At 44.8% G+C, this 27,495-nt stretch overlaps 4 protein-coding genes across 5 annotated transcripts; 1 reads left to right on the top strand and 3 right to left on the bottom strand.

The window, feature by feature from the left end:
* Window positions 1-1,789: 1,789 nt before the first annotated feature.
* Window positions 1,790-4,454, bottom strand: MGAT2 (alpha-1,6-mannosyl-glycoprotein 2-beta-N-acetylglucosaminyltransferase). Its single transcript, XM_003831746.6, has one exon. The coding sequence runs from the start codon at window positions 3,848-3,850 to the stop codon at window positions 2,507-2,509; it is 1,344 nt and encodes a 447-aa protein (XP_003831794.1). The 5' UTR covers window positions 3,851-4,454; the 3' UTR covers window positions 1,790-2,506.
* Window positions 4,424-6,431, top strand: RPL36AL (ribosomal protein L36a like). Its single transcript, XM_008957120.4, has 2 exons — window positions 4,424-4,557; window positions 5,979-6,431. The coding sequence occupies exon 2, from the start codon at window positions 6,015-6,017 to the stop codon at window positions 6,333-6,335; it is 321 nt and encodes a 106-aa protein (XP_008955368.1). The 5' UTR covers window positions 4,424-4,557; window positions 5,979-6,014; the 3' UTR covers window positions 6,336-6,431.
* Window positions 6,432-10,503: 4,072 nt separating this feature from the next.
* LRR1 (leucine rich repeat protein 1) lies at window positions 10,504-26,820 on the bottom strand. 2 transcript variants are annotated; one of them, XM_003831747.6, is made up of 4 exons: window positions 25,929-26,820; window positions 22,674-22,772; window positions 17,017-17,738; window positions 10,504-10,920 (listed from the first exon to the last, which is right to left on the bottom strand). In XM_003831747.6, the coding sequence occupies exons 1-4, from the start codon at window positions 26,109-26,111 to the stop codon at window positions 10,680-10,682; spliced, it is 1,245 nt and encodes a 414-aa protein (XP_003831795.1). In that variant the 5' UTR covers window positions 26,112-26,820; the 3' UTR covers window positions 10,504-10,679. The 2 variants fall into 2 exon arrangements, with proteins under 2 accessions (XP_003831795.1, XP_057155677.1); XM_057299694.2 differs by lacking the exon at window positions 17,017-17,738.
* LOC103783852 (rho-related GTP-binding protein RhoQ) lies at window positions 22,673-25,168 on the bottom strand. Its single transcript, XM_034937507.3, has 2 exons — window positions 24,430-25,168; window positions 22,673-22,772 (listed from the first exon to the last, which is right to left on the bottom strand). Exon 1 carries the CDS (start codon window positions 25,130-25,132, stop codon window positions 24,548-24,550), a length of 585 nt encoding a protein of 194 aa, XP_034793398.2. The 5' UTR covers window positions 25,133-25,168; the 3' UTR covers window positions 22,673-22,772; window positions 24,430-24,547.
* Window positions 26,821-27,495: the final 675 nt, after the last annotated feature.

Raw genomic sequence — 27,495 nt, 5'->3', positions numbered from 1 at the left:
TAGAATTTCAAAACTGTTTCTCAGTCTCACTAAGTAGGACATATTTAAGCTTGAAATAGAGCTTAGAGGGGAAAGAACTTTACTAACCAATATTAATCTAAACAATTACGATACAAATTCACCAGATAAAATGTACTATTTTTCATCAACTCTATATTTTACTTTGTCACACAAACTATATATATTTTTGTTACATAAAGTATATATAATAGATTTAGTTATTTAGTAATGATTTTCAAAATTCAATTTTGAAGTATTTCTTAGAAGTTATTGAAATATTAAAACATCTTGTGGTTTTATAGAAATTTAAGAGTAAAACTGGAATTTTTAAAATCTGGCAATTTGCTCTGATAGGAAAATTGCCTTCATTACATTATTACACAGAAAAACAAAAAAAAGCCAGTGTTTCCTAATCACTTTCTTTTTTTTTTTAAGAGATGGGTCTTGCTGTGTTGTCCAGACTGGATTCAAACTCTTAGGCTCAAGTGATCCTCTCATCTCAGCCTCCTGCATAATCAATTTCCTTTATAACACCTAAAATGTGAGGCAAAGAGAAGATCCTAACAGGTTTTTTTCTTACAAAAAATTTTAAGGCAGCCAAAGAAAATGAAAGGAAGGAAATACAGAAAGGGAAATATTTGTTGATTTAATCACTAACCCCAAAGCCAGGAGCTGATCTATTTGTTTCAAAAACAGCTACTACTTCAGACTCTGGCCTTCTTAGCTCAGTCCTGGAAATAACCTAATTTTTTAGTTCTTTGAACTAGTGATGTCAGGTCAGAGTACCAGAAATAGGTACAAAGCCTCCTGATTCACCCTTATTTATAACCCCCAGGCAAAATCTTGCACCAGACTGGGCCGTGGGTAAGTCTAAAGGTAGCTCGTAAAGCAAGAGAACTATTTGCCTCACCTTAGATAAGCATATGTGCTCTTAAACTACTATGAATCTTAAATTGATGCAATAATTTTGAGACTGCCATTTAATAGTTACAAGTTTAAGTAATTTTTTTTTTTTTTTTCTTGAGATGGAGCCTTGCTGTGTTGCTCAGGCTGGAGTGCAGTGGCACGCTCTAGGCTCACTGCAACCTCTGCCTCGAGACTCAAAGGATCCTCCCACCTCAGCCTCTCAAGTAGCTGGGACTACAGATGCACCACTACACCCGGCTAATTTTTTGTATTTTTAGTAGAGATGGGTTTTCGCCATGTTGCCCAGGCTGGTCTCAAACTCCTGAGTTCAAGCAATCTGCCTGCCTCAACCTCCCAGAGTGCTGGGATTACAGACATGAGCCACCACACCCGGCCCGTAATATCTTTACACAGAAATTAGTCTTTTATGAGAAATTCTTGGTTGAATGCAATTACAAATTAAGGGAAACTTCTATAAACGTCTACATTAAATATGGAGCAAAATTTAACCCTGTTTCCTATAATTTTCAGTATCTGTCCTTTTAAAACGTATGATTTAAGTTAAAGCTGGCACTAGAAAGTATTTCACTTTGGCATGACTGAACTTTGTATCATTTCTGGCTTTCAAAAACAATTTAGGCTGTATTTCCCTTACACAGCAACTTTTTATCATTCATTTTCAATGCCTGGGCAATTTGAAAGCCAAACAGTTTCTTGCACAGGGAATGCATTGTCATAAGCTGGGTTTTATTTCAAACTCAATTATACAATGTAGCAATAGTAAATATTAAAATGTAATGCTAACTCAAAACTTGTAGAATGCCTTCACTGAATTTTGGTATAAAGAGTAAACAAAACTTATTCTGCAAAAGGATTAGGAACCTTTTTATGCAAAAATGAGTATTTTATTTTGTCAACACTAAAAGAAAAAAAAAACAAAACCACTGTATTTCTACATTGAGGTGAAAACAATGTTTAAACTTTCTTATCAATCAAATACATTCCAAAGGAAAGTGTGTTCTATGAAGGTTCCAAAACACACTCAAAACACAATAGTACAGGAATCTAATACTGAAAATGACTGTTCTGACAGGGTGTTTAACAAACATAACTTTTAAATTATTAAACCAGTGAAGCAATCCCTTCCTAATAAGTGTGTCAAGAGAGTGAAACTGGGTTTGTTCCATTAATACCCTAACAATTTCATCGTAATACTTTTTACTGTTATGACAGTTTTAAATAAATTTTGCTGTACTTAAAATAGGTTTTGAAAGTGGAAAAGTGTACAAAGTTTCAGATAAAAAGATTAATAGATGCAATTTAAATAAAATTTCCCCTCTTCTCTCATATCAACAATAATCAATTTTAGCAGATAACAGATTGAGCTTTAAAACCCTACTCCCAAAATGAAACCTTCAGTTTTAAATCTTAATCAGACATAACTGGAAAAGATTACTATGTATTTGGACACCTTTTACAAGATTTTGTTTTTGTATTAAAGCAGAAACCAGTTCCTAAACTCTTTTATTCAATTGTATGTCCTGTTTGGACAAATATCAAAAATAGAAGACTGTCACTTTTGCTTTTGTAACTGTGATTTTCACTGCAGTCTTCTATAACTTTTACAGAGTTCATGGTCCCTAATATCTCCCCACCCTCCATTTTTTCTAGGTGGGGAAATGGCTACCACAGTAAACTTCTCACTGATAGTCAGAGTTTCTGGAAACATGTATTGTTTGTTATTATTTAAGAGTGACTCAATTTGGGCACTCTGAGTGGATGGTCTACAGGTTTTCTTGTGATGCATACCACAGTCTCCAGCATGAAAAATCCTAGGAACTTGAGGAACCAGCACTTTCCAGAATTTTGGAAGACAAGATACAGTCAAGTATTGAAGAGTCCAGTCCCAGTTATAATCATCATAAGTACAGAAAGTGTCTGTGCACTCGATCAGCTTCTGATAGGCATTCCGGGTCAAGGCTAGACCCATATTGTGCTCTGTGGATTTCCAAGTTTTCACATCTACCTTGTCAGCCATGCCATAGAAACTGCGACTGGCACTATAGGTCCCCAGGGAGAGAACATCACATTCAGGGCACTCTTGCTGCTTCAGTTTCCACATCTTTTTGAAGACATGGTAAAAGTCTGGGGCTAAGTAGTGATCCTCTTCTAGGAAAAGTATAAGGCCAGCATAATCTCGAAGAATTTTCACTCTTTCCCACACAAAATGCAGCTTCCACCACCAGTGATGTTTGGTCTGGGAGAATTTGGCCTCTCTATAATGGCCGAAGGAGTCGGGATACTCAGCATTGATGCACCCCAATTTCAAAGCGGCATTCTTCGGCAGGTCTCTGGGACAATCTCTAGGGTCACTACCTGGAAACTCGTTAGGGTACAACTGAATGCTGAAAGGAAAGAACACCTGCAGAACCGGACAGAAATTCACTCCGGCGATCAGCTGATTGATCTCGGTCGACCAGAAGTCATGGCTAAAGATGACGAGGACGTTGTCAATTCCCTGGGCTTTTCGAAGTGAGTCCAGCAGCAGTCTGAGGTATTCGGGCCGGTTATGCACCTGGACCACCAGCACCAGCTCCCGGGGGGCCCAGGTGCCAGCCTTATCTACATTCCTCAGCGTCTGATCAAAGTTCAGCTGGTACACCAGGGACCGGTACCGCAGCGTCAGGTTGTCCGCCTCGGGCTGGGGGACCGCCGGGACCAGGGGAGCCGCCGACACGTTGGAGACCCTGCGGATGCCCACAGCCACAGAGGGGTGGTCCCCGCCGCGGCCGCCGGCACCCCGCGCGGGTTCGGCGTCCAGCAACGGTGGGGCGAGGGCCTCGTTCTTCCTTTGTCGCCCATTGCTGCTCCAGAGGACGAAGCCGCAGGCGGCCACCACGAGCGTCAGGATTAGCACCTTCCGTTTGTAGATGCGGAACCTCATGGTCTCCAGGGCCGGGAGCGCAGGAGGGCGGGCGCGGAAAGGAGCAGCTGCTTCTGCACGGAAGGGGCGGGCGGGCGGCGGCCGTCGCCTTGGCCTGTCACGGTCGGAACTGGCCCCCGCGGCTGCCCTCGCTAACTCATCCCGGGCCCCGGGGGTCCTGGGGCCCGAGACCTCTCATTTACCCCGCGCCGCCTGCGCTCCACACATCCTCGCCTGGCAGCTACAGCTCGAGTATCGGCGCCGCCGCTAGGAGCCGCGGCTCGGCTTCGTCTCCGTCCTCTCCATTCAGCACCAAGGGTCCCGGAAGAAGCTCAGCCGCGGTCCCAACCGCACCCTAGCTTCGTTACCTGCGCCTCCAGCGGCCCTGCGTCCTCTGCGCTCTCATCCTTACAGGGGCCCTAGACGGCCAGAACTGAGCGACGCAGCCTCGCCTCACTCCGGCGGGGACCGTTATGACAAACCGCAACTGCCCAGCGGCACACCGCGGCCCTCCGGCCCACACCCCTCCGGCCCGCCCCTTAGACCGTTGGTTGGTGCTTTCCAGACGCGACCGAAGGCGCCTGACCGCCGTGGCCGGCTGCCTATTGGTTTGCAGTACTGTCGCTCAGGTGCAGTTCCCACTTCCGCCTCTTTCTTCCCTTTCCTGTTAGGCGAGAGCTGCGAAAGGCGAGAGCTGCGAAGGGCCAGGTGTCGGGCGCCGTTTCTCGGTAAGCTAAGAACGAGGCTGTAGCGGCTCCAATAGGAGCCTCCCTTGTTCAGAATCCTGGGTAGGACTAGGCCTTCTTAGGAAAGGGAAGGCGAGACTTATGGCCCTCGCCGGCCTTAGTTCGAGAGCAGGCTTCTCCCTTCAGGAAAAGGTCTCAGGCATGGCGGCTATAGAATCGCGGGGCGCGCCGGCTTGATAAGGACACGTCAGCCCTCGAGGCTGCTGACGGGTGACTGTGCTTCGGAGGGGAAAAGTGATACTACGCTGATGTGGTTCTCGTAGAAGGAACGGGGCGGGTCGTAACCGTAGCTACAACGTCGCGCGCTGCCCCAGCCATTCTCTAGAGCTGGAAAATGGAGGAGGTGGGTGGGGGGAAGGGGGTCAAAGAAACTCTGGTCCTTAACTTCCTTTTGGGAAGAAAATTAGATGAACCGCACTTTTCTTTTGGAGCAGTCACAATAAATTAAACTCATTTCGTACGGAAAACTGACTGTATTGGGCCTCCTAAAGCTGCTGCTGTCGGTTTTCGTGAGTCTTGTTCTATATGAGAAAAGAAGAATGGCTCGGAGCATTGTGAGTTATTTGAGATGTGCAAAATTTGCCGGGCCCAGAGAGACAGCAGTATGGGACTTCAGACACCTCCCCACTTAATGCCTGGCATTTTATTCCTGACTAGCTGCTTCACCCATTATGTCCGCGTTCCTGGAATTTGTCATAAAAAGAATGATGTATAGCCAATCAATCGCTTGTGTTATTTTAATGTAAATTCTTGGTAAACAATTTAGGAACTGCCATTTTTTCCTCTAAAAACCCACTTGCAACTGCTGCTACTCAGGGCATTTTGAATCTGTGCTCTGGGTTGCAATCCTCAAACTTGCCCCAAATAAACATTCTACTTATATGAATTGTTCCTCAGTTCTTTTTTTTTTTTTGAGACGTAATTCCGCTGTTGTTGCCCAGGCTGGAGTGCAATGGTGCGATCTCGGCTCACGGCAACCTCCGCCCCTCCCCACCCCGCCCAAGCGATTCTCCTTACAGGTATGCACCACCACCACGCCAGGCTAATTTTGTATTTTTAGTAGAGACGGGGTTTCTCCATGTTGGTCAGGCTGGTCTCGAACTCCGGACCTCAGGTGATCCGCCCTTCTCGGCCTCCCAAAGTGCTGGGATTACAAGCATGAGCCACCGTGCTCGGCCTTGCCTCAGTTCTTTAGGTCGACAAATTAGTCCTCCAGTAATTTAAACGAAGTGTTTCAAAAAGGTATGTACTTGTAGGTGCGTTTATTCATATGGAAAAAGAGTACGTGGTGGATTTATATATTACTCATTTATGTGTACGGTTTTCCTGTATATACTTGTATAGCACTTTCACTTTTCGGAATGTTTAATGTCTGCTATCTTATTTTAAATATTTTACTGCAGTTTTCATCATATAGACAAAACAGCCCTGCTGCAAAGATGGTCAACGTACCTAAAACCCGAAGAACCTTCTGTAAGAAGTGTGGCAAGCATCAGCCTCACAAAGTGACACAGTATAAGAAGGGCAAGGATTCTTTGTATGCCCAGGGAAGGAGGCGCTATGATCGGAAGCAGAGTGGCTATGGTGGGCAGACAAAGCCAATTTTCCGGAAGAAGGCTAAGACCACAAAGAAGATTGTGCTAAGGCTGGAATGTGTTGAGCCTAACTGCAGATCCAAGAGGATGCTGGCCATTAAGAGATGCAAGCATTTTGAACTGGGAGGAGATAAGAAGAGAAAGGGCCAAGTGATCCAGTTCTAAACTTTGGGATATTTTTCTTCAATTTTGAAGAGAAAATGGTGAAGCCATAGAAAAGTTACCTGAGGGAAAATAAATACAGTGATATTCTTACGCAAACTTTTTGTGGTTTTTACTTATAAATAGAATTCCATGTTTAGTGTAGTCCCACCTCAAACTTTACTAACAAGTTTATATATGTATGAAGGGAAAATACTACTTTACTACTTTTTGTTTTCTGGTCAATTTCAAATGTTGAATGAATTCATAAACATTGAGCAGCTTAGAAGGATCTTTAAGATTTTGCAAGAGAAGGAACAAGATAACGCTAGGCTTGTGTATAGCAGGCTGGGTTGGGCAAAGGATGGAAGTTGGGGGATAGAGCTGACGAAATATTCTGTCTAGTAGGGGCCGCTAGCCAGGTAATGTGTTTCCTGTTACACTAGTCAGATTTAGTACTCAACAGCCACGTGTGGCTAGTTTATTGGACAACACAGGTGTAAAACATTTCCACCGCAGAAAGTTCTTTTGGACAGTACTGTTAGAGACTGTGGCCTTGAATATAAAAGGATAGTTCAAAATTGACTTCACACTAAAGTTCTCAATCTAGTGAAAGTCCAAGATAGCATAAACTGTTTTTTGAACCTCTTAGAACACTCTGGGAGGTACTCAAAAAAAATTTTTTTTTTTTTTGAGACAATCTGTCACTGTAACCCACACTGGAGTGCAGTGGCACATTCATGGCTTACTGTGGCCTCTCAGGCTCTGTAGCTCTGTAGGTCCTGCCTTAGCCTTGGAGTAGTTGGGTACCACCATGCCTGGCGAATTTGCCTGGCTAATTTTATTTCTTTTTTTTTCTTTTCTTTTTTTTTTTTTTAAAGATGGGGTCTCTCACTCCTGGGCTCAAGCAATTCTTGAGCCTAGGCTGGTCTCAACTCCTGGGCTCAAGCAATTCTCCCATCTCAGCCTCCCAAAGGGTTGGGATTACAGTGTGCTACTGTGCTTGGCCAGAACTTGACAGTTGGGAAGGTTTAGGAGTTATGACTGAAAACAAGAAGGTTGAAATTCACAATGAAAAAAAGTTGAGCCTTGTGAAAGGCAAGAAAAGTTCAGTATCAAGTGAAAAACTGGGAAAAGGTAGGGGTTATAAGAGGTCAAATTCTGCCTTTTGTATATGAATTTAAGTTGACTAAGATACATGGGAATGACAGTAGTTAGAGGAATGCAAAGGGCTAGGGTGTGTAGGAGTAACAGATGGTTTGCACATAATCCCAATAACTGACTATTATAGCTGCATTTGATTGTAAAAAAAAAATGTAAAAATCATGTATACGAGTTTATTTTTAAATACATCACCATCACTTTTTCCTTTTTTTGGAGACAGGGGTCTCGCTCTGTTGCCCAGGCTGGAGTGCAGTGGCATACTCACAGCTCACTGCAGCTTTGGCCTCCTAGGCTCAAGCTATCCTCTCACCTCAGCCTTCCTAGTAGCTGTAGCTAGGACTACAGGCATGCAGCACTATGCTTGGCTAATTTTTTTTTTTTTTTTTTTTTTGCTTGGCTAATTTTTGTGTTTTTTATAGAGACGGAGTTTTGCCTTGTTCCTCAGGCTGGTCTCAAATTCCTGGGCTCAAAGGTTATCTACCCATTTCAGCCTAAAGTGTTGGGATTACAGGCATGAGCCACCTCACCTGGCCTACCATCACTTTTTAAAGAATGTTTTAATTCAGCTATTTTGTAATATTTATGGACAATCCCTCACCAACCTACGAGTTTAGAAAATCCTAAAATACTTAGGGAATTCTTGGTTTTAAAGACCAAAAGTAAATTAACTAGAATACAGTAGCCTGGGCTTAAAATCTGATTTGGGTTCATGGTACTTCTCTCGTAGGGTGATTTTTAAAGATTAAATGCTGCTTATAAAACACCTGGAACGGCTGAGTGCAGTGGGTCATGCCTGTAATCCCAGCAGTTTGTGAGGCCGAGGTGGGCGGATCACTTGAGGTCAGGAGTTCAAAATCAGCCTGACCAACATGGTGAAACACTGTCTCTACTATACAAAAATTAGATGGCCAGGCGTGGTGGCTCATTGCCTGTAATCTCAGCACTTTGGAAGGCCAAGGAGGAAGGCCTGAGGAAGGTCAGGAGTTTTGAGACCGGCCTGGTCAACATAGTGAAACCCTGTCTCTACTAAAAATACAAAAATTAGCCGGGTGTGGTGACACACGCCTATAATCCCAGCTACTCGGGAGGCTGACGCAGGAGAATCACTTGAACTCGGGAGGCAGAGCGGAGGTTGCAGTGAGCCAAGACCACGCCATTGCACACCAGCCTGGGTGACAGAGCAAGACTCCATCTCAAAAAACAAACAAAACTGCATCTACTCAGGAGTATCTGAACTTTCAAAAAAGAAAAAAAAATGCCCCAAATAAACATTTTAGGAAGACAAAGGCGGTAAGGTAATTATTTTGTAAGAAATAATCTTACAGAGACCCTGCTAACAAGCCCAAAACAGCAATTACATTAACACTGGAGAGGGCTTTTCTCCAGTAACTTTTATTCTTTCCTTTGTTCACAAAAACCAGGCTGAGGTTATTGCAATGTTCTGGTGGAGAGGCTGACTTGAGGTAGGTCGGTGGGAATGAACAGAATGAAAAAGTTAATACTGGTTCTATTTTCCATGAGTCTTTCAAGTTGGTTATTTTTCCATTCCTTATGCCCTAGTTCACGTCATCTTTTTTTGAGACAGGGTCTCCATCTGTCACCCAGGATTGAGTGCAGTGGCATGATCTTGGCTCACTGTAATCTCCCATGCTCAAGTGATCCTCCCACTTCAGCCTCCAGAGTAGCCAGGACTACAGGCGTACACCACAATGCTCAGTTAAGTTTTGCATTTTTTGTAGAGATAGGATTTTGTCTTCGTGCCCAGGCTGGTCTTGAATTCCTGGGCTTGAGCAATATGCCCGCCTCGACCTCCTGAAGTGTTGGGATTACAGGCATGAGCCACTGCACCGGGCCCAAATCACCATTTAGCTGGTGTATTGCCACTACTTTTAAAATCAAAAACATTAAACATTTTGTCATTTAATATGACAAAAATAATATATTAAACATTTTTGTCATATTATGTGACAAAAATAATTTAAAAACCCACCCTAATAATACAAAATGTAATCAGCAAAAAGTAGCAATTTTTGGCCGGGCACAGTGGCTCACTCCTGTAATCCCAGCACTTTGGGAGGCCAAGGCGGGCGTATAATGAAGTCAGGAGTTTGAGACCAGCCTGGCCATCATAGTGAAACCCTGTCTCTACTAAAAATACATAAAAATTAGCCGGGTGTGGTGGCACACACCTATAGTCCCAGCTACTTGGGAGGCTGAGGCAGGACAATCGCTTGAACCTGGGAGGCGGAGGTTGCAGTGAGCCAAGACCATGCCGTTGCACTCCAGCCTGGGTGACAGAGTAAGACTCTGTCTAAAAAAAAAAAAAAAAAAAAGTAGCAATTTTCTGTTCCCTTTCCCATCCCACCCAATCCCAAGGCACGGTGACTCAAGCCTGTAATCCCAGCACTCTGGGATGCCCAGATGGGTAGATCATTTGAGGTCAGGAGTTCAAGACCAGCCTGGCCAACATGGTGAAACACCGTGAAAAATACAAAAAGTTAGCTGAAAAATACAAAAAATACAAAAAATTAGCTGGGTATGGTGGCGTGCGCCTGCAACCGCAGCTACTCAGGAGGCTGAGGCGGAGGTTGCAGTGAGCCGAGATTGCGCCACTGCACTCCAGCCTGGGAGACAGAGACTCCATCTTAGAAAAACAAAAACAAAAAAAGAAACCACAACAACTACTATGGGAACATTTTTAAAAATTATAAAAAGCTAAAGTCTTTCCTGAAACAATTCCTACTTTTTGCTTGGTAAATGTAAATTCCACATGTAGAATAATGTATCTGAAAAACACAAAAAGTGGTATGCTTAAAAACTTACATATAATTTCATAATAAACAAGTTTTCACTATAATTTAGGACATATTAGTCCTCCAAGAGATATTTTCTGCATACAGAAACTCAGATGTGTTTAACTGGGATCAATATCTGTTTAACATTAAAAGGTATCTCCACAACCCATCTTGGAAACTTTAGGGTGAAATAAACACAAGTGCAATAAATTAAAAAAAAGTTAACACCACAGTAAAATTAAAATTGGTTTTAATAAAAGTTTTGGAGTCATCTAAATGAGTAACTATACACATTCCTCCTCTCCAGCAAGTATACAGAAATCTTCCCTTACTCCAATTTGACGCTGCAAAATCATACATGCACCCCAAACTGATCTGTTATTGAAATTTCTTTTTCTGGTCTCACCCATTACTTTAACATATCAGAGGAATTTACATAACAGCCTAGAGAACAGAAATAAGAGATAATAGGTGCTTCAGTACCACCCAAATTATCTACTAAGACCACAGTGTGGGCAACAGAATGCAGATTCATGGTAGTAGTTCCTTGAATGAAAGAGTTCAGACAGAATCTTCCACAAACACAAATTTTTGCGGTATCCAAATCTTGGCAGAGATGGAATGGAATGATATGAGAGCCATATGGAATCCTATTGGAAAGAATGATAAAAATATTTTATAACATGTTACTAGATTCAGGACATGAATTATTAGGACATGGAATTGTAACAATGAAAAGTAAAATTATTAAGTGATTAGTATATTTAAAATATACTAAAAAACAATATATGACATATTGTAAACTTCAGATACCACACCATAAAATATCTTCCAGCACAACCACTTAATAGCATAACTCCCTAAATGGAATGAAAAAGTCACCTGTCCTTTAAATAGGCTCTTCCAGGGATCAATTGTTCAAAAGGGAAATTTAAACTCTCCAAGACAAATTTAAAATACATGTTACTTGGGACATGAGTTTTACTTTAGTGGCTGGGCAAGTAAGGCTAACCTTACCTTGCTTAAGGCATTTCACTCTCACACTTAAAACCCTTCAGTGGTGCCCAAGTCAAACTTTTGATTTTTATTTTTTGAGAGTCTCGCTTTGACACCCAGGCTAGAGTGCAGTGGTGCGTGCTCTCACTGCAATCTCTGCCTCCTGGGTTCAAGCAATTCTTCTGCCTCAGCCTCCCAAGTAGCTGGGATTACAGGCGCCTACCACCACGCCCAGATAATTTTTTTTTGCATTGTATTTTTAGTAGAGACGAGGTTTCACCATGTTGGCCAGGCTGGTCTCGAACTCCTGACGTCACGTGATCTACCTGCTTCAGCCTCCCAAAGTGCTAGGATTAAAGGTGTGAGCCACCGCACCTGGCCTAAACTTTTTTTTTTTTTTGAGATGGAGTCTCACTCTGTTGCCCAGACTGGAGTGCAGTGGTGCAATCTCAGCTCATTGCAACCTCCACCTCCAGGGTTCAAGCTATTCTCCTGCCTCAGACTCCCGAGTAGCTGGGATTACAGGCACACGCCAACATTCCCGGCTAATTTTTTTTTTTTTTTTTTTGAGATGGAGTCTCGCTCTGTCTCCCAGGCTGGAGCGCAGTGGCACAATCTCGGCTCACTGCAAGCTCCGCCTCCTGGGTTCATGCCATTCTCCTGCCTCAGCCTCCCGAGTAGCTGGGACTATAGGTGCCCGCCACCACGCCTGGCTAATTTTTTGTATTTTTAGTAGAGGCAGGGTTTCACCATGTTAGTCAGGATGGTCTCGATCTCCTGACCTTGTGATCTGTCCGCCTTGGCCTCCCAAAGTGCTGGGATTACAGGCTTGAGCCACCATGCCTGGCCTGGCTAATTTTCGCATTTTTAGTAGAGATGGGGGTTAACCATGTTGGCCAGGCTGGTCTTGAACTCCTGACCTCAAGTGATCCGCCCACCTCGGCCTCCCAAAGTGCTGAGATTACAGGCAAGAGCCACTGCGCTGGGCCTTGAGGTCAAGTTTTTAAATCATCTACAAGACACTAAAACACAGTCTTGAGATTGCCTGCCCACTGCCCAAACCTCCCCGCTAAACACAACCATACTCCAGCCACTTTGCCTCCCACACGGTGTCTTGTTCTTTGTTGTTTCTCTAGTCTCTAGCTTAGGCTGGCACATAATAGGTGCTCAGATATTTTTCAACAAATAAACAAGCCTAGTCTTACAACTTAAAATGAGAGTTTAAAACCCTGTCAGAAAAGTCTGAAAAGATACACATTTCAAATAAAAAAACAGCGGTTACCTTTGGTACGGGATCTAGGATGGCCCTATTTGCAATTTTTAAATTTTTCATAAAAAGACTTATTAATCTGTTGCTTAAGTAACCATTTTTAAAAAAACTCTGCCAGGGAGTGTCTCCCACATGTTTACATTAATCTCTTTCAGACAGATGGTTCTAGATTGAGGAAACAGACAACAGTTAAAAACTGTATTTTCTATCTGACATAACTTAAATTCCCACATATTTTCCTAATAGATCATAACTGTATGCTTGTAACCAGTAGTTAGAGCCATTTATCAACAGCTAGATAATAGGTTTTGGTGTCACAGCTTTAAATCTATATACTTTTTAAAACAAGGGAGCTTAAAACACGCAAAATTATACTTCAACAAAGGTTCAGTCATCTTACAAGAAAGCTAGATTAATAGCGCTAAGATTTAAAAAGCAACATAAATGCTATAATGCGAAATCATTCAGCACTAATAAATTACTATTCTGCCAAATTGTGCCTTGCCAATTATATCACATTTTGATCATCTATTTTTTTCCTTCCATCTTTGTACTTTTTCATGTTGGACTTCAGCATGTTTTCACCTGATCATTTAGCCAAACTTGTTATAGTCTTTTCAAATCAAAACTATAACATTTCTCATTTGGACATAATTTTCAAATTTGAATAAATACAATATACAATTTCTTTCTTTTCTTTTTTTTTTTTTTTGAGACGCAGTCTCACTCTGCAGTCCAGGCTGTAGTGCGGTGCTACGATCTCGGCTCACTACAACCTCAACCTCCCGGGTTCAAGCAATATATCCTGCTTCAGCCTCCCCAGTAGCGAGACTACAGGTGCCCGCCACAACACCCTGTTAATTTTTGTATTTTTAGTGGAGACAGGGTTTCACCATATTAGCCCTGCTGGTCTCAAACTCCTGGCCTCAAGTGATCCACCCACCTCGACCTCCCAAAGTGCTGGGATTACAGGGGTGAGCCACTGCGCCTAGCCTTACAATTCTTACAATTTCTTTTATGTATGTCTTAGAGAAACAATAGCCTCAGGTGCACCTCACTGCCAAAAGATATCGTTTGGAGTTCCCTCAAATCAGTGGATTTAACCTGAATCATCAGTATCACCTCTGGTGATTTTATTTAATTAACTGATTGACTGACTGAGACGGAGTCTCAATCTGCACTCCCAAGCTGGAGTGCAGTGGTGCCATCTCGGCTCACTGCAACCTCTGCCTCCTGGGTTCAAGTGATTCTCCTGCCTCAGCCTCCTGAGTAGCTGGGATTACAGGTGCGCACCACCATGCCCGGCTAATTTTTGTATGTTTAGTAGAGACGAGGTTTCACCATGTTGGTCAGTGTGGTCTCGAACTCCCGACCTTGTGATCCGCCTGCCTCGATCTCCCAAAGTGCTGGGGTTACAGGCGTGAGCCACTGCACCCGGCCTTCAGATGTTTTAAATGTTTCTCAGGTTATTCTAAATTTGAAGTAACGTCTGAGAACCATTGGTTTAGAGTAAGAGTTCTTACATTGGGGATGGCAAGGAGAGAGGACTGGACTGGGTTTCAGTGGGAGCCAGGTTCCTTTTATGCAAAATTCTGTGTACTCATGTGTACAGTTTTCCGGTTCCTTAACTTTGGTCAGTTTTAAGAGCCCCTCCCCCCTAAAAAAGTTCAGAATTTCTTATTTGAAATATGATCTTTCTACCATTTTATAGGTTCTCAGTAATACTTTGGTCCACATCTTAGCTTCCAGACATGCGTTCAAGAAGCCTGAACAGGCTGGGTGTGGTGGCTCATGTCTGTAATCTCAGCACTTTGGGAGGCTGAGGCAGGTGGATCACAAGATTAGGAGTTTGAGACCAGCCTGGTCAACATAGTGAAACCCTGTCTCTACTAAAAATACAAAAATTTAGCCGGCCATGGTCGTGGGCACCTGTAATCCCAGCTACTTGGGAGGCTGAGGCAGGAGAACTGCTTGAACCTGGGAGGCAGAGGTTGCAATGAGCTGAGATCACGCCATTGCACTCCAGCCCGGGCAACAGTGAAAGAGACTGTCTCAAAAAATAAAAAGCAACCTGAACAATGGCTGGGAGTGGTGGCTCATGCCTGTAATCCTAGCACTTTGGGAGGCCAAGCCAGGTGGATTGCTTGAGGCCAGGAGTTCAAAACCAGCCTGGCCAACGTGGTGAAACCCCATCTCTACTAAAAATACAAAAAATAGCCAGCCGTGGTGGCGGGAGCCTGTAATCCCAGCTACTTGGGAGGCTGAGGCAGGAGAATCACTTGAACCCAGGAGGCACTCCAGCTTGCGCACTGCACTCCAGCCTGGGCAACAAGAGCAAAACTCCATCTCAAAAAAAAAAAAAAAAAAAAACCCTGAACAAAATGAATCTGGCGCTCAGGGTCCATGAAACCAAATGCAGTTAGTGTTCAGACAAGGAGAAGAGAACCAACAGCTACTGAATCCTACTATATGCCAAATGCTTTGGCATTACATTAGCTCATTTATCGTCACAACTCTATAAGGTGGGTATTATTCTTCCTGTTTCACAGCTGAGAAAATGAAATCAAAGAGGTTAAATAGGTCAGGTGTGGTGGCTCACGCCTGTAATCCCAGCACTTTGAGAGGCTCACACCTGTAATTCCAGCATTTTGAGAGACCAAGACAGGCAGATCACCTGAGGTCAGGAGTTGGGAGACCAGCCTGGTCAACATGGTGAAACCCCATCTCTGCTAAAAATACAAAAATTAGCTGTGCGTGGTGGCACATGCTTGTAATCCCAGCTACTCGGAAGGCTGAGGCAGGAGAACTCCTGGAACTCGGGAGGCAGAGGTTATAGTTGAGCCGAGATCATGCCACTGCACTCCAACCTGGGCGACAGAACAAGACTCCATCTCAAAAATTAAAAAAATAAGGCCAGGCGCGGTGGCTCACACCTGTAATCCCGGCACTTTGGGAGGCCAAAGTGGGCAGATCACAAGGTCAGGAGTTCAAGACCAGCCTGGACAACATAGTAAAACTCCGTCTCTACTAAAAATACAAAAAAAAATTAGCCAGGTGTGGTGGCGGGTGCCTGCAGTTTCAGCTACTTAGGAGGCTGAAGCAGGAGAATCGCTCGAACTCGGGAAGCAGAGGTTGCAGTGAGCCGAGATGGTGCCACTGCACTCCAGCCTGGGTGACACAGTGAGACTCTGTCTCAAACAAATAAATAAAATGAAAATACAAAAATGAGCCAGGCATGGCGGTGGGCGCCTGTAATCCCAGCTACTCAGGAGGCTGAGGCAGAAGAGTTGCTTGAGTCCGGGAGGCAGAAGTTGCAGTGGGCTGAGATTGGACCACTGCACTCCAGCCTGGGCAACAGAGTGAGACCCTGTCTCAAAAAAAAAAAAAAAAAAAAAAGGGCCAGGTGTGGTGGCTCAAGCCTGTAATTCCAGCACTTTGGGAGGCCAAGACGGGCGGATCACGAGGTCAGGAGATCGAGACCATCCTGGCTAACACGGTGAAACCCCGTCTCTACTAAAAATACAAAAAAAAAAAAAAATTAGCCAGGCGTGTTGGCAGGCGCCTGCTGTCCCAGCTACTCAGGAGGCTGAGGCACGAGAATGGCGTGAACCTGGAAGGCGGAGCTTGCAGTAAGCCGAGATCGCTTCGCACCACTGCACTCCAGCCTGGGCGACAGAGTGAGACTCCGTCTCAAAAAAAAAAAAAAAAAAAAAAAAAAAAAAAAAAAAGAGGTTAAAGTCATACAAAGTGGTGAAGCCAGGAATCAAATCCAAGTCTGACTCCAAAGACCACCCTTCATCACTATGCGAACTCTCTAATTTTAGAGTACATCAAAATCACTTGGAAGACTCACTAAGACACAGCTGGACCCCACTCTCAGTTTCTGATTCAGTAGGTCTGGAATGTTAGAACCTGCATCTCTAGGAAGTTCCTAGGTAATGCAGATCCTGCTGGTCAGGGGAGCACACTTTGAGAAACAATGCCATTCATTCATTTAACTACTTATTGAGTGCTTAATATATGCTAGGAGCAGGGGATACATGGTTTAGATCCTAGGGAAGTAGTGGAGAATAAAACAACATCCATGTGCTCATGGATCTTACATTCTAGTGGGGAAAACTGACAGTAAACAAAAAAAAAAAGTTTAAAAATATATATAACAGGCAATGAGTCCTATGACAAAAAAAAAAAAAAAAATCAAGCAATGTAAGGAGGGAAGGAATAAAATTTAGATAGAATGGACAGGTAAGACCTTTCTGGGATGACACTTGGGCAGAAAACTGAATGAAGTGAGGGAGTGAGCAATGAGACTTCCCGGAGAAAAATCATTCTGAGCAGAGGTAAGGAACAGCAAGACCATTATAGCAAAGGGTCAGACTGTGCATAGCACTGTAAGCAATGTTAGACTTTATTACTGAGTTTGATAAGAATATTAGAATGCTATCAAAGACACCACATTACATGACTATTAAAATCTTACCTATTATGTAATATGGTTCGTGCAGAAGATTCCAATAAAGTTAATGGTGCTTGCAGCTTTATTACTGGAAGGACTTTTGGTTGTTCAAAAGTATTTCCAAAAAGATCCAAGTATTCAAGGGATAAATTTCTAAATTCACTAGGCAAAAATGGAAGCTTATTTCGAGCTGCTGACAAAAAGCGAAGGTTTATTAGTTGTCCTATCTTGCAAGGAAATTGAATCAATTCATTATCGTCAAGTTTTAAATTCTTAAGTTCCTGGAGCTGGCAAAACTGCACAGGGAGTGCCTTGATTTTGTTCTTGCTGAGGTCCAAACTCCGAAGTGACTTCTGGAGTGTAGAATGACACAAGGCTACACTAAATGACTCCAAGTGATTGTCATTCAGGTTAAGTTCTTGAAGGTGTATGAGGTCTCCAATTGTAGCTGGAAGCTTTTTTATATGGTTGTGACTCAAGTCTAATTTCCTAAGGCTTTTTAAGCAAAGCATACGCATATCAACTCGGACAAGCCCACAGTAAGAAGTCTGAAGATGTTCCAAGGAATATGGAAAATTCTTACTTAGAGGATAGTCTTTTTTGGATGTGATAACCATTTTAGTTTTAAAGTTTTCAAATTCTGAAGTCTTCACTGGTGTGAGCGTTGAAACTGGTGTATCAACATTACAGCCTCTATGAGCCAGTCTCATAACTGAAAGGAACCCTTTTAAACTGCTGGAATTGGCCTGAATAAATAAAAGTTGTAGAATTATAAATTCCACTGGAGATAATACATACATGCTAGTTCTTCCCATAACAAATTCTATGGCATTACTTATGAATGTGATACAATGATTTACTGAAATTGACTGTAAAACTTTTTTTTAGTACTTTATTTTGACTAAATTTCAAGTTCAAAAGTTTTTGAAAAAAATTACGTGGAGGGACACATTCTAAATAAAACTGTTCAAAGGGAAGTCATGCCAACACTTTGGGAGGCTGAGGTGGGAGGATCACCTGAGCCTAGGAAGTAGAGGCTGCAGTAAGCCATGATATCACTGCCCTCCAGCCTGGGCAACAGAGTGAGACTGTCTCAAAAAAAAAAAAAATAACAAAAATAAAGGGAAATCATAAGAGTATAAAATAAGATAGGAAATGATTGACTATTCCACTTAAGATTTGAGTTTAGGTGGGGCGCAGTGGCTCACGCCTGTAATCCCAGCACTTCGGGAGGCCGAGGCAGGTGGATTACTTGAGGTCAGGAGTTTGAGACCAGTCTGGCCAACATGGTGAAGCCCTGTTTCTACTAAAAATACAAAAATTAGCTGGGTGTGGTAGTGCATGCCTGTAATCCCAGCTACTTTGGAGGCTGAGCAAGGAGAATCGCTTGAACCTGGGAGGCGGAGGTTGCAGTGAGCCGAGATTGTGCCACTGCACTCCAGGCTGGGCAACAGAGCAAGACTCTATCTGAAAAATTAAAAAAAAAAAAAAAAAATTTGAGTTTAAGGCCAGGTGTAGTGACTCACGCCTATAATCCCAGAACATTGGGAGGCCAAGGCAGGCGGATTACTTGAGGTCAGGAGTTTCAGACCAGCCTGGCCAACATGGTGAAACCCCTTCTCTACTAATAATACAAAAATTAGCCGGGCAATGTGGCGCATGCCTGTAATCCCAGCTACTCAGGAAGCTGAGGCAGGAGAATTGCTTGAACCTGGGAGGCAGAGGTTGCAGTGAGCCAAGATCGCGCCACTGCACTCCAGCCTGGGCGACACAAGTGAAACTCGGTCTCAAAACAAAACAAAACAAACAAACAAAAAAGGCTGGGACTGGTGGCTCACACCTATAATCCTAGCACTTTGGGAGGCCAAGGTGGGTGGATCACCTGAGGTTAGGAGTTCAAGGCCAGCTTGGCCAACATGGTGAAACCCCGTCTCTACTAAAAATATAAAAATTAGTGGGGCATGGCGGCAGGCGCCTGTAATCCCAGCTGCTTGGTAGGCTGAGGCAGGAGAGTTGCTTGAAACTGGGAGGCAGAGGTTGCAGTAAGCCAAGATCGCAAGACTGCACGGCAGCCTGGGCGACACAGCGACTCCATATAAAAAAAAAAAAAAGCAAAAAAAAAAAAAGCTAATTTTTGTTGGAACATGGAAGCTATGTAGAGCAAAAGATTGGAAATACAGTATGAGGACAGATTGTAAATGAGCTCAGATGCCAACGTAAAGTGGAGGGATTTTAAGTATGAAAGTTACATGACAAGAACTAAATACTATTTTGGTAGCACTGTACACAATGAACCAGAGTAGGGAAAAGTCTGGAGAAGACCTGGGTCAACTAGGTACAATAAAGCATACTGGTTCACAGACTTGGGATTCACCCATATAACAGCTGAACTATCAAATGGAAGGCAGGTATGACAGAAAACAGCAGAGGACTGAAATAAAGCCTTTATTTTGGGGATAGAAAAAAACGTTGCTGGAAGCAAGAGACAAAGAAGTGACTAAGAAAACTGAAGGTAAACCATAGTGCCCTATCATAGATACCAAGAAAAGAAAGAGTTTTATTAAGAAAAGGGTAATTATCATTGTCAAATTCTACAGAGTGCAAAAATAATGAGAAATAATGATACTGTGATAGACAAGTGAAAAGATCAGTGATCTCTGAGACAGTGTTTTCAGTAAACCAGTAAAAGTAAAGGTCAAAAGATAAAAAATGGAGACAATGAATTCAGCCTTGTCTTTCTAGAAATTTGTTTTCTTTTTTTAAAATCAGTAAGATCTCAGCTTGTTTTTAGATAGAAAGGAAGAATTAGTGAAAGAATAAGCTGCAAGTCAAGAAAAAAATGAAAAATCACAAGGAGGAGATGGGACAAAATTATTCCATTCAATCCAAACTCCTTAGTTATCGAACTTTTAATGTTGCAGAGCACTTTGCTTGGAGTTAAAAATAATGCGCAGTTGGGCCAGATGTGGTGGACCATGCCTGTAATTTCACCACTTTGGGAGGCCAACGTGGACAGATTGCTTGAGCCCAGGAGTTTGAGACCAGCCTGTGCAACAAGGTGAAACCCTGTCTCTACCAGTACAAAAAAATTAGCCTGGTATGGTGTTGTGCCCCTATAGTCCCAGTTACTTGGGAGGCTGAGAAGGAAGGATCACCTGAGCCTGGAAGGTCGAGGCTGCAGTGAGCTGTGATGGTGCCACTGCACTCCAGCCTAGGTGAGAGTGAGACCTTGTCTCACCAAAAAGAAAAAAAAAGCAAGGTTGAACAATGAGACATTGTTTCCACCCACCAGGAAGGGAAAGAGGAATAGGGCAGAGGGCAGAAAAAAACCACCAGTTTTAAAATTCTAATGGTTTATAAGTTTTTTTTGTTTGAGAAAGGGTCTTGCTCTGTCACCCATGCTGGAGTACAGTGGCACAATCATAGTTCACCGAAGCCCTGAACTTTTTTTTGAGACAGGGTCTTGCTCTATCAACCAGGATGGAGTGCAGTGGCTGCAATCACAGTTCACTGCAGCCTTGACCTTCCAGGCTCAGGTGACCCTCCACCTCAGCCTCCCAAGTAGCTGAGATTACAGGTGCACACCACTATGCCTGGCTAATTTTTTTGTAGAGATGGGGTTTCACCATGTCACCCAGGCTGATCTTGAACACCTGGATTCAAGCAATCCGCCCACCTAGGGCTCCCAAAGTGCTGGGATCATAGGCGTGAGCCACCGTGTCTGGCCTCCAGGTTCTAACTTGTGGGATTAAGTGATCCTCCTGCCTCGGCCTCCCAGGCGTGAGCCACTGCACCCAGCCAGTTTATGGTATTTTTGTTTTGTTTTGTTTGAGACAGGGTCTGGCTCTGTCGCCCAGGTTGGAGCGCAGTGGTGCAATCTTGGCTCATTGTAACCTGCGCCTCCCAGACTCAAGTGATCCTCCCACCTCAGGCTCCCAAGTAGCTGGCACCACAGGTGTGAAAACCACGCCTGGCTAATTTTTTGTGTGTGTGTGTGTGTGTGTGGATACAGGGTTTCACCATGTTGCCCAGGCTGGTCTTGAACTCCTGAGATCAAGTGATCCACCAGTCTTGGCCTTCCAAAGTGCTGGGATTACAGGTGTGAGCTATGGCACCCAGCCTCATTTTATATTTTTATAAGAATGATTACAGTCCGGGCACGGTGGCTCATGCCTATAATCCCAGCACTTTGGGCGGCCAAGGTGGGCGGATCACGAGGTCAGGAGCTTGAGACCAGCCGGGCCAACATGGTGAAACCCGTCTCTACTAAAGATACAAAAAATTAGCTGGGCATGGCGGCACGTGCCTGTAATCCCAGCTACTGGGAGGCTGGGGCAGGAGAATCGCTTGAACCCGGGAGGTGGAGGTTGCAGTGAGCTGAGATCACGCCACTGTAATCCAGCCTGGGTGACAGGGAGAGACTCTGTCTCAAAAAAAAAAAAAAAAAAAAAAGAGGAATGATTACAGTAGGGGCCAGGCACGGTAGACAAAAATTCACCAGGAGTGGTGGCACCCACCTGTGGGTTGCAGTGAACCAAGCTCTTCCCACTGCACTCCAACCTGGGTGACGGAATGAGACTCCATCTCAAAAAAAAAAAAAAAAAAAAAAAGAAGAAAAAGAAAGAATGATTACAGTAAATAAAATACAAGATGGTTCTAATTGAATTTTTTCCTCTTTTATTACAACAAACTTAGATTTGTAACCTGTGGTTTAGCTGGCAAAATGTAGACCTGTGCAGTTGCCTTATAGAGTTCCAGTCAAAGAATACCCTAGGGCTCCATCTTGAGCACAGAAGCAAACCAGTTTTCTTCCCATCCTGGGAATCTTACTGAGGCAGACTTTGCCCTTTTAGAAGGCACACAAGCATATTTGGGAAGCTGCCTCTTGTGCCATTGCCTCTTCAAACAAACCTGCAAGAGTCTGTCCCTATTCGGCTATATGGGATATCAGAATGTGCAAACAGCCTTCTTTAAAGAAAATACAGGCCAGGCCGAGCACAGTGGCTCACGCCTGTAATCCCAGCATTTTGGAAGGCTGAGGTGGGTGGATCGCCTGAGTTCAGGAGTTCAAGACCAGCCTGGTCAACATGGTGAAACCCTGTCTCTACTAAAGACACAAAAAAAAAAAAAAAAAAAAAAATCAGCCACGCATGGTGGTGGGTGTCTGTAATCCCAGCTACTCGGGAGGCTGAGGCAGGAGAATTGTTTGAACCTGGGAGGTGGAGGTTGCAGTGAGCTGAGATCGTGCCACTACACTCCAGCCTGGGCAGCAAGAGCAAAACTCCGTCTCAAAACAAACAAACAAACAAACAAACAAACAAAGCAAGCAAGCAAGCAAACACACGCCAGGCCAAGTATGGTGGCTCATGCTTATAATCCCAACACTTTGGGAGGCTGAGGCAAGAGGATCGCTTGAGGCCAGGAGTTCAAGGCCAGTCTGGGCAGCATCATATCAAGACTCCGTCTCTACAAAAAGTTATTTTAAAAATTTATCCAGGAGTGGTGAGGTACACCTTTAGTCCCAGATATTCAGGAGGCTCGCTTGAGCCTAGGTGTTTGAGGCTGCAGTGAGCTATGACTATGCCACTGTACTTCAGCTTGGGTGACAGAACAAGACTCTGTTTCTAAAAAATATAGAAAATACAGCCAAACATTAATCATTAATGTTTTTAATACCATACCTTACTTAGACAGATATCCACAGGAGGCTCCTTTAACCGAACAGTGGCTTTCCCCTCATCTACAAATTTGGTGAAGAATTGCTCAATGTTCTCCCTTAGCTGCATAAAACCAGTAGAAAAAAAAGCACAAAACTAATTATTGTTACTCAGTAACATTTATTACAACTAGAATGTGCCAGTTACTTTGCCAGGCTTTGGTTTGGCTTTTAGTCCTTGAGTCTGAGTGTTTTCATTTTAAGTTTTAAAGCTTTTTATCACGCCACTGCACTCCAGGCTGGGCAACAGAAAGAGACTCCTTCTCAAAAAAAAAAAAGTTGTTTTTTTTTGAGACAGAGTCTCACTCACTCTCACCCAGGATGGAGTGAAGTGGTGCCATCACTGCAACCTCCGCTTCCCAGGTTCAAGCAATTCCCGTGACTCAGCCTCCTGAGTAGCTCGGATTACAGGTGCGTGCCACCATGCCCAGCTAATTTTTGTATTTTTAGTAGAAACAGGGTTTCATCATGTTGGCCAAGCTGGTCTAGAACTCCTGGCCTTAAGTGATCCGCCTGCCTGGGCCTACCAAAGTGCTGGGATTACAGGCATGAGCCACGGCACCTGGCCAAGTTTTAAAGTTTTTTTTTTTTTTTTTAGCAGTTGGGAAGTTATACTCCTCATCTAGCTGGTGGTGGATGTTACTGCTCTGTCTGTCCAGTAACTCTCCTTTGAGAACAGGATCACCATGTTTTGAGAGAATGCTCCTTTTCTCCCATTCCAACTATGTAACTGTAGGAAGAGTTGCCAATAGCAGTTACTTGCCTTCATAACTTCAGTCCATTAGCCTGGGGTGGGCACACCTCCCAGTAGGTTATATACAAACTCCATGAGAGCAGGAATCTTGTCTCCTTTGCTATTCTATCCTGAGTGCTAGAACGATGACTGACACATAATGAGTGCTCAAAAAAAATTTAATGATTATCATCTATATAAATGGCATATTTAAAATTAAAAAAAAATTAATGATTGCTGTTGCATCTGCTTTAGATTTCAACAACTATTGATTCAGAACCCACTATGTACCAGGTACTCTAATAGGGGCTTGGGACATAGCAATGAATAAGACTGACAGGGTAACTACACTTAAAGAGTTGACAATCTGATGAGAGATAGTTATTAAACAAGTACTTATAAGCATAACAAATATCAAGACAAGGCAATTGCAGGATGCTGTGACCTGCTTTTTTTTTTTTTTAAGAAAGCACATTAAGCTTTAATATAGAAATATTTAGGTTACACTTGTGCTCAAGTAATAAAACATTTGTTCTTTTTTGACCTCATACATTCTCTCCTCAGGTATGGCCCATCTCCTGTACGCTTGGAGCGACCTTTGGCTACGTGGCTGGCCTTATTATTTCACCACTCTGGGTATGCTGGAATAGAAAGCAACTTACATACAAGAACAATTAACTGGAGCAAAGGGAGATATTTCTTTGTGCAGATTCTGTAAGGGCTGTGCAAAAATGTGTATGGTCAAAGCCAAGCAGTTCCATCTACAGCTCTGTTTTTTATGTAGTTACAACATGATCTGATTGTAGCTTTTTAAACTATGAAACCCCTGAGAGATTGTACCTTATAGTTGAAATAAAGTATTTATAATAGATTGTGGCTCCAGATGCTGCTTACTGCTTCTTAAATCTTTAAGGAACATTCTTAATAAACTTTACAGAATTCTGAGGACAGGTTTTGTTTTCTTTCAAGTTTTGAACTGCTTCATTACCTATAAAAGGTCTGGGTATAGCTGCAGCATTTCATTTGCTTTCTAAGAGAAATGGACAGTTTCCTTGGCCACTGAAGATGTTTCTCACGTAATTAAACAAAGTTTATACATCTTGATCCTATTCTTTTTTTTTTACAGTGTGTTTCTTTGGAGTTAAAATGGCTATGATAGCCTCATCAAAAACAGTCTTCAATCCCTTCTGGGTTAAAGCTGAACATTCCACATAGCAGCATGCTCCTATCTCTTTTGCTAGTTTCTGTCCTTGTTCCACACATATAGGTTTTTCTTTCATATCACTCAGTCTTGCTAAAGTTTTGGGGTCATCTCGGAGATCAATCTGAGCTCCTATTAATAAAAAGGGTACATTTGGTGCGTATTCCTTAAGTTCCGGTACCCACTCCTCTCTCACATTTTGAAATGAGGCTGGATTTACCACCGAGAAGCATATAAGGAAGACGTCGGTCATTGGGTAAGATAAAGGCCTCAGATGATCATAGTCTTCCTGTCCGGCCGTGTTATAGAGTCCTAGGAGGTACTGCTTGCCCCCCACGGTGACGCTGACTGTGTAGTGGTCGAAGACGGTGGGCACGTACTCCTCCGGGAAGGCGTCGTTGGCACAGCTCATGAGTAGGCACGTCTTGCCCACCGCCCCGTCGCCGACCACCACGCACTTGAGCATCAGCGCGCCGGGCCCGTGAGCCATGCTGCTGCCGGCCGGCCTCCGGGCATGGTCCCCCCGGAGCCCCCGCCCCGGCCCCGGCCTCAGCCTCAGCCCGCCTGGAGGGTCCGCCGCCGTCGCCGCCGCCGCCGCCGCCGCCGCCGCCGCTCCACACCACGGGGCCGCCCCCCGGCCCCAAGCAGCGGCTCCCCTCGCCGGAGGGGAGGGGGCGGCAGGCCCGCGGCCGCGGTCGCCGCCCGGATCCCCGCCCCGGCCCCGGTCGCCGCGCCCGCCCGCTGCCCCCGCCACTCGGCGCCCGCGCCCTCTCCCCGGCCCGGCCTCCCCAGGAGGATCCGCCGGATCATAAGACCGGCCGGCCCCGGGGGAGACGGCAACTGTGGGGAGGGCGGCCGACCTGCTTTTTTAAGCTAGGGAGAATATTGTGGGAGAAAGAATTCACTGAACAGAACTGCAGTTATTTTACTGTTCCCCAACTGGACAGCTGCTTCATTTGCGCTTGTTTCACGCAAAATTTCAGAAACTTGAAACAGGCGGGATTGCCATCCACTACTAAATAGCAACACTGTAAATTCAAAGTCGTAAAAGTGGGGAGGAAAAATAGCGAAAAGGTACACTCTCAAAGCTTTCTTCTTTCGGGTCCGTAGGAAGACGCACAGGACCCTGGGGTCGGGCTGATGGTAGGTCTCAAGGCTGGGAGTTCAGGAACCCCCAAGGCGGGCTTTCGCCTAGGGAGCAGCCGGGCGCATGAGGACCGAGGGTGGCCCGCGTCTCGGCTTCCGAGAAGAACGCGAGACTGACAGGGCCTGCCCACTTCACGCACCTCATAGCGGGTCCCGCGCTTGTCCTTCAGGGTGGAGATGAGCAGGAAGGCTCGGACCGGCGGCTGACTCCTGGAAGTCTGCTGACAGAGGCTCAACACGGCTCGGACGCCCTTGCCCCGGTTCCTAAGCCCCAAGGCGGGCAAGTGCCGGCTGATCACCTCCACCTCACAGTGTAGCTTCATCTCGCCCAGCGGCCACAACCAGGTCAAGCTGGCTTTGAAACTTCCTCCTTCCCGCCACCCGGCGCCGCCATCGGGGTCCTCGCGCACGCGGGCTGCCCACTGATCCGCCTGCCTGTTGGACTGGTCCGCGACTCGGGCTGTCTTAGCACCGTGTCTGTATGAAGCCCGCGGGAAACGGCTTCCCTTCTCCCTTAGCAGGGCCGGGTTCTCGCCGTGGCTGCGTACCGGGACTGACCACCTGGATCCGGGCTCGCGCCCGGGAAACCGGCATCGGCGGGGGCGCAACGTCTTTTCCCCCGAACGCGCAGCTGGCAGCGGTGGTTGTTTCTGTTCGGGGAGGATTCCGAGGGTTTCAGCTGTTGACGCTTTACGCGTTGCCGGCGCATGTCGGGCCGCTGTTTCCCGAGGGAAGGCAGGTGTGCCTCTGCGTTACAGGGAAAGGCACTTAGAACTGTCTGAGTGGCCCCGTAAGCCAGCGAGGGCGCATTTCCCGGCGCGGACGGGCTGCTGGTGGTTTTGGTGGCTGCTCTCCGGAGGCACACCTGGCACGTCGGAGGGGGGCTTTATATGGCTGTATTTGACTTGGCAATTCCTGCTGAACAAATAATTTTTCATGGCGGGTAGGGTGGATGGAGTATGACTGGCTTAACTGCACCTGAGACGTGGAAAGACCGTCCAGACCGCACAAGGCCTTCGTACTCTTGATTTTCTTGATTGATTGAACTAGGACGGGGCCCGGCTGGGGAGTGGGAAGCGCCTGGGGAGCAAATGTTAAGGAGGCGCTCACGGTCGGGGTCGTGGTCTTGCCTCCTTAAAATTTGTGCTCTAGGCGCCTCTCTCACCTTAACCTAATCCTAGCCGTATATTAAACATTTTATTGTGTCTGAGTTATACTTCCGTAATGGTAAAATGACGTTCAGAAATACCGATTTTTCAATACAACTGTGACAAAATGTGATTTATTCTCAAATGAGCGTCCCTATTTACATGTTGAACCTGAAGTGTTGTCAGTTAATTCCTCATTCTTTAAAACGTAATAGTTCCTGGAAAAAAGTGATTAAGATAAAATTATGGCCGGGCGCGGTGGCTCACGCCTGTAATCCCAGCACTTTGCGGGGCTGAGGCAGGCAGGTCGCTTGAGCCCAGGAGTTCAAGACCAGTTTGGGCAACATGGCAAAACCCAGTCTCTAAGAAAAATACAAAAAAATTAGCCGGGCGTGGTGGCGCGTGTCTGTAGTCCCAGCTATTGGGGAGGCTGAGGTGGCAGGATCACTTGAGCCTGGGGAGGTCGAGAGGCTGCGGTGAGCCGTAATCGCGCACTGGCACTCCAGCCTGAGTGACCCCGTCTCAAAAAAAAAAAAAAGAAAAAAATTACTTTCCCTCC

Source organism: Pan paniscus, chromosome 15, assembly GCF_029289425.2.
Source record: "Pan paniscus chromosome 15, NHGRI_mPanPan1-v2.0_pri, whole genome shotgun sequence".
Classification (NCBI taxonomy): Eukaryota; Metazoa; Chordata; class Mammalia; order Primates; family Hominidae; genus Pan; species Pan paniscus.
This window is presented reverse-complemented; position numbering and strand designations above follow the sequence as displayed.

Excerpts from the sequence above, each read along its gene's own strand:
- LOC103783852 (XM_034937507.3), bottom strand. The coding sequence starts at position 25,132 with ATGGCTCACGGGCCCGGCGCGCTGATGCTCAAGTGCGTGGTGGTCGGC.
- MGAT2 (XM_003831746.6), bottom strand. The coding sequence starts at position 3,850 with ATGAGGTTCCGCATCTACAAACGGAAGGTGCTAATCCTGACGCTCGTG.
- RPL36AL (XM_008957120.4), top strand. The coding sequence starts at position 6,015 with ATGGTCAACGTACCTAAAACCCGAAGAACCTTCTGTAAGAAGTGTGGC.
- LRR1 (XM_003831747.6), bottom strand. The coding sequence starts at position 26,111 with ATGAAGCTACACTGTGAGGTGGAGGTGATCAGCCGGCACTTGCCCGCC. Across the intron at positions 22,773-25,928 it reads AGCGCGGGACCCGCTATGAG|CTAAGGGAGAACATTGAGCA; the intron begins GTGCGTGAAGTG and ends GGTTTTATGCAG. Across the intron at positions 10,921-17,016 it reads CGAACCATATTACATAATAG|GATTCCATATGGCTCTCATA; the intron begins GTAAGATTTTAA and ends TCTTTCCAATAG.